Below are 6,000 nucleotides of genomic sequence, written 5' to 3' on the forward strand. Positions count from 1 at the left end.
CATGTCACTGGCAAAATTTTTTAGTGTTGTCCCTCTAACTCCATTTTCCCCATAATCTCTCTGGGTTTTTTATTTATTTATTTATTTATTTATCTTAACCAATTCTGCAGAGTGCAGTGACTGTTGGTAACGCATGTGTGGGATTACAGCAGAACTAACTGTACTTGGAAAGATCTACCTGATAGGCCTCAAACTGATTTAAGTTCTTATCAAATTGAACTATGGGAAACCATCATTATATAAAATGGCATTTATGTCATTCAACTTGAAACCACGTGATGCACAATCCTACACATTTTCATTTTTACATGTAAGAGCCACACGGTGACTAGGTACTAAGCTGAACTGTTAAGTGTTAATAAAGCTTATTGATAAACTAGAGTTAATCCTCATTAGTATAAGGACTAATTCAGTATTCTCCTGAGATGTCTGCTGGCTGCCCAGCAACACTGCAAAGGCTGGCTGGCACACAACGGGTGGCTGGAAACAACGCACCCCAGAAGGGCACCTGTCATTGTGGCCACCAGTGTGATTTTGAGTTGCTATTTTTACCTCTGATTTTCAATTTAGTTTGCTGTGATTTTGTTAACATTATGGTATGCACTTTGCAACAACAATCTTTTAGACTTTAAAATATGTATGTACTGCATTTCCAATACAATCCATATACACTGCTACTGCTAAAGCAGACATTTATATATTATCTAACTAATTTGCTCTTATAAACACTTCTATGGTGATGAGATGCCTATGAGTTTGTGATTATTTTTAAGTTTACAGGATATCATTTTATAATACCAAAACATGTTATAAGCTCATTTCTCTTATAAAGAAAAATGATTTCTTAAATGTTGCCAGTAACAAATTCATTATTAGATTCCTCTCTAATTCTTTGTTGTCATTAATTTGATTTTCACCACATAATAAGAACAAGTGAGACAAGTGTGCCAAGGGTCTCCTGCCCCAAAGATACTTTCGTATTTCAGAGTCAGTGCCTCCAATGCTGGCTTCCTCAGAGATGTGTCCTAGGCCCTTTTATCTGAAACTCTACAGAGATAACTGCAGGCATTCCCACGACTTAGGCTTCCATGCCCAACCTGTCTCTAGCCCAGCCCTTTCCCCTGGTATCCAGACATGCATGTCTGACTACTGGCCATCCGCTGGTGCACATCCCACCACCAGTCATCTGGTACCTCCAAAATGGAGCCACATTCTCCCTTGAATCTGCCCTCTTCCACGTTCATGAGCTTGCTGAATGGTACTACACAGTCAGACGCCTGGGCCCTTCCCCACCATATCCATATCCAATCAATCAGTCCAATAGTGCCATCACTTCACTACCAAGCAGCTTCCCATTTCCAGTTCCTAATTCAACCATCATTATGAAGAGCACAACCTAAGAGGTTAGCCTTAAATATGTCCCTTTGACATATTTCTCACTTGCAGTCAGAGGAATATTTCCAAAAGGCAAACCATATTTTTCTCCTTACCTCTATTTTGTCCACTAGTTCTCTCTCCTTCTCTTTTGTTCTCTTCCTCCCTTGCCTACAGCTCGCTCCCTGCTTCAAGCACCCACCATTCTCAAGATAAAGTCTGAATTCCTTAAAATGGTAAAGACTCGTGTAGCCTAGCCCCCAGCCTCATCTTCTGCCTTCCTGCTGAACTTCAAGTTCAAACACAACAAACCTTCTCTAGTCTTCAGAGTGACCTTCTTTGTTAGATGGGTCCTTTCCCCCAACATCCCTCTTTGACTGGTTAACTTCGGTTTATCTTTTACATCTTAGCGTAGCCCACCAGCAGGTAGATTTGAGTATAAAGGGTTTTGTTTTCTTCTTTCAAATAAACATTGGTCGCTAAGGATTCACTGAGATAACTATGTTTCTTTTGGGGACATAATGACTTTAGAACATATTTCATATTCACAGTCAAAAATCACAACAAAACTAAAACATGAAACTTACATCAAGTTGAACAAATTGCAAAAACTCTCCAACCAGCTCCTTAGACACGGCTTGTACAAATGTCTCACGTTTTTCCATGACAGATGGCACTGTTCAAATGGCATTTATTTTGTAACCCTAATGGAAAACACAATCATACTGAAACACTTGCAAATATATCTTTTCCTGTAAGATTTAATTTGATATTAACATCCAAGAACTGCAAGAAAATTCCTGAACCACGTATGGCAGACAGTTTCTAAAAACATTCTGACATGAAACACGCTATAATATCTGAAAAACAATTTACTTATTTCCTTTACTGGAGATGTAAATAACATGATATTAATGATATCTTATCAACAATTGTTAATAAAATTACCAACTAAGGAGGGAGAAATCCAAATAGCCTTAGGAAGCTCACCACCATCTCTCCCTTTTTAGTACCTTAGCAAGATGCTGGCTCAGCAGAGCTGAGTTGATTCAACAAAAGAACAATCTGATCCCAGCTGCAGATTCTGAAGATGCTCCCCTTTCTAAAGGCCATTCCTCCATCAAAAAAATCTCACTGTTAGTGTCATCTTGTTATTCAAAGCGAGATGGAAAACAGTGGCCCCGGGGGTCACCTGGGATCTTGTTAGACTATGCATTAGGCATGCTCAACCACAGCATCCTCCTCCCACCCCTTCGGGATAATGAGAGCTCAGGGGACTTTGTATACCCTCCATCCTGCCTGTGTTTTTCCAGGAAATTCTATTTCGCATTCACAATACCTGGTGCTACTGGTGCCCTACTGAAAAAACATCAACCTAAAGATGAGGTAATAGCAAATGATGGAACACATTTGCAGTAGGAGCCCCCTCACTTTAAAAATAAATGAAAACCACCTGCACCATTATAAATAGAGCAATATGGAAAACTACTGCCAATAATTATGGGGACAGAGAGTCATCTTAAACATATAATACTAGATTTTAATGTCCAAATTGAACAAAGCAAAAATAACCTCAGTTTAATGACTCCCCAAATAAGTTAACAGTGAAGTCTGGTCATCTCATTCCTCAACTCAAATGGCTGAACTATGAACTACGGTCATGGACCACATAACATTTCAGTCAACAACAGACCACATGTATGACCGTGGTCCCATAAGATTATAATGCCATATTTTTACTGTGCCTTTTCTATGCTTAGATATGTTTAGCGATGCAAATACTTGCCATTGTATTACAGTTGCCTACAGTATTCAGTACAGTAACACTCTAGGAGCAGTAGGCTACACCATACAGCCTATGTGTGTAGGCTGCACCTCTAGGTGTAGGCAAGTCCACTGTGATGTTCATGCAATGATGAAATTGCCTAACAACAACGTGTCTCCCTCTTTAAATCAAGCATGACTGGCACATTTTTCACTGACAAAGAAAATGGGGAGGTAAGGGAGAGTGGCCAGTAACAAGCATAATGAATAGTGGTTAGGACAAATTCATGATTTTAGAAAAATAATCCAATAAGGTGCAGCAAACACATGGAATCATACGTCTTCGCCCGGCAAGTCTGTGAACACTCTCCACTTTTTCATAGTTCTGGTCACTTTTCTTGTTTGTTCTACTTCCAAGTGTACCTCTTTGGCATTTTAGTCCAACCTACAGTAATACACTTCCTCTAGACTACCAAACTTATTCCTATATTTCCCATTTTCCCTCTTATATTAGTGACTGTAATTTTTTAATGGTTAATTTTTCAATCTATCTCCCAAGGTGGCGATATTCCATGTTTCTTGTACCATATGTGCATGAGACCTCAGCCCTGCAGCCAGAATGCTACTTTCAAGGTAAGGAGTCATCTCACCATCCAGTTATCAGTCCGAAGAGCAGGTTACTCTTCGCACAGGAGGTCTGGTACTAAATCAAGATGAGCATTAAAACGAAGAAATCCCTGTTACCTTCTCACCACCTGTGACTTCCCACTCCGTCCCCAAACTCCTTCCTCAGGGACACAACAAGAGGCACCAAACCAGCAACAAGAGTTCAGGAGACTGATGTCTCTGAGGACAATGCCCACGTCCACAGCTGGGGAGATACTCTCTGAGGGCAGTGCCTACACCCAGGGCTCAGGGGGACACTCTCTAAGGGCAGTACCGACACCCAGGACTGAGGGGACTCTCTCTGAGGGCAGTTCCCATGCCCAGGACAGAGGGGGTCGCTCTCTGAGGGCAGTGCCCATGCCCAGGACTGAGGGGACGCTCTCTGAGGGCAGTGCCCATGCCCAGGACTGAGGGGACGCTCTCTGAGGGCAGTGCCCATGCTCAGGACAGAGGGGGTCGCTCTCTGAGGGCAGTGCCCATGCCCAGGACTGAGGGGACGCTCTCTGAGGGCAGTGCCCATGCTCAGGACTGAGGGAGTCGCTCTCTGAGGGCAGTGCCCATGCCCAGGACTGAGGGGACACTCTCTGAGGACGGTGCCCATGCTCAGGGCTGGGGGGTCGCTCTCTGAGGGCAGTGCCCGCGCCCGGGGCTGGGATTTTCCTCCGACACGGACAAGAAGGACGGGCGTCGCTGAGCTGGGTAGCGGGGATGGCCCGGGGTCGCCAGTTCCGTCCAGTTCCGTCAGAGGCAGCACTGCCCGCACGCAGGTCGGCCGCCTCCTTAGGGGAGTGGAGGCTGGGACCCCGACCAGCCGAGGAGGGGCTTCCCGCCCGATCCCTGCTACTTCCCAGCCCCTGCTCCGAACCCAATCCCGGCTCGGCACCGCAGCTCTTACCTGGGCTCGGGGACCCGCCGTTTCCCGCGCTCGGACCAGATTCAAACGCACCCGCCGGCGCCCCAGACGGGCCCCGCCCTCCCGGTCGTCATCAGGCGCCGCTCTCGCGAGAGCTGGGGCGCCGCGAGCCTCGGGCCTCGCCCACACGCCCGCCCCGCCCCGCCTCCAGATCGTGCCCCGCCCACATGCCCGCCAGTCATCTTCCTGTCTATGCCCCGCCTCTTAGGGCGCGGCCTCGAGCAGCTAAGCCCAGTGCCCTACCGGGCACTACGGAGCGCGCACGCGGGGCGCCACAGCTGCGGAACCCATGCACGGTCCGCGCGCCGACGTCCACTGCGCGCTCGTGCGCGTCCTGGGGCCTCCGCGGAGGGAGTGCGCGGTCCAGGAGAGGGCGGGGCGCTGCGAGCGGGCGGTGTTGTGGGAAGCAGGAAGGAGAGGAAGAGAGAGACGGGGAGAGAAAGGAAAGGCTTGGGGCGGGGAGAGGCCACAGGGCAGTGTCTGGATCCCCGGGAGGACCCCACCCCGACCTGGCCGGCCCCCGTGACCGCCCTCCCTGCCGAAGGGGCACCTGTCCGGGTGGTCCGCAGCCTGCACACGGTAGGTGCACCCTGGGCAGGTGCTTCCCCCGCAGGAGCCCCCCCGGCCAGGTGCGACCCCTAACAGGTGCTTCTCCTGCAGTTGCTCCTCCAGCAGGTGAGGCCCCCGGCAGGTCAGCTGCCCATAGGGTGGAGAGGGAGAGGCCTTAGCGGGGACCCTCGGAGGCACCCGTGTGAAGGAGGAGTAGCAATGTCATTCAATTCTTTGGACTTAAATGCCAAAATCACATACTGATGTATCAATCTCTTTTAATTTGTGTCAGCGAATAACTTGATTGGGCGTTCCCAATTTTTGTTGAAAGCAAATTCTTAGAAAACGGTGCTCTTTACCACCGAGCTCTGCATCCCTTCGTGAGGACTTGGCCTTCCCTGGAGCTATGTTCTTTCATGCTTGAGATGTCTAGAGTGGTATCTGTTTTCCTGGCTTAACTCAAGCCAGAGGTCTTGGCGAGATTGAAGTCGTTGCACTGTGGGAGCACAGCACCACCCAATAGGAACATCATGGGAGCCACAAGTGCAATTAAATTTCTAGTGACCACATTAGAAAAATGAAGATAAATAGGTGACATTAATTTTTAAATGTTTTATTTAGCCTAGTATATCAAAAATATTTATGTTACTTGTTGGAATATCGTTTCAACAAGCAATATAAAATTATAGCAGGGAGAAGACTGGTTTACTAGGAAGCTTGCAACAGTGAAGCAA

The 6,000-nt window shown here is 47.2% G+C and overlaps 1 protein-coding gene across 9 annotated transcripts in view; it reads right to left on the reverse strand.

The window, feature by feature from the left end:
- NCAPG2 (non-SMC condensin II complex subunit G2) overlaps nucleotides 1-4,871 on the reverse strand; it is a 71,543-nt gene extending 66,672 nt beyond the window's left edge. For 4 of the 9 annotated variants that reach the window (XM_054655435.2, XM_063815904.1, XM_016958516.4 and 1 more), the window contains exons 1-2: nucleotides 4,700-4,805; nucleotides 1,962-2,078 (exon numbers count right to left, since the gene is read on the reverse strand). In XM_054655435.2, coding sequence (XP_054511410.2) covers nucleotides 1,962-2,039 — 78 coding nt within the window. In that variant the 5' untranslated portion in view covers nucleotides 2,040-2,078; nucleotides 4,700-4,805. Of the gene's footprint in view, nucleotides 1-1,961; nucleotides 2,079-4,699 lie in introns of all 9 variants that reach the window. The other 5 variants (XM_024358156.3, XM_016958515.4, XM_054655433.2 and 2 more) reach the window with 3 other exon arrangements.
- Nucleotides 4,872-6,000: the final 1,129 nt, after the last annotated feature.

This window comes from Pan troglodytes, chromosome 6, assembly GCF_028858775.2.
Source record: "Pan troglodytes isolate AG18354 chromosome 6, NHGRI_mPanTro3-v2.0_pri, whole genome shotgun sequence".
In the NCBI taxonomy this organism is placed as follows: domain Eukaryota; kingdom Metazoa; phylum Chordata; class Mammalia; order Primates; family Hominidae; genus Pan; species Pan troglodytes.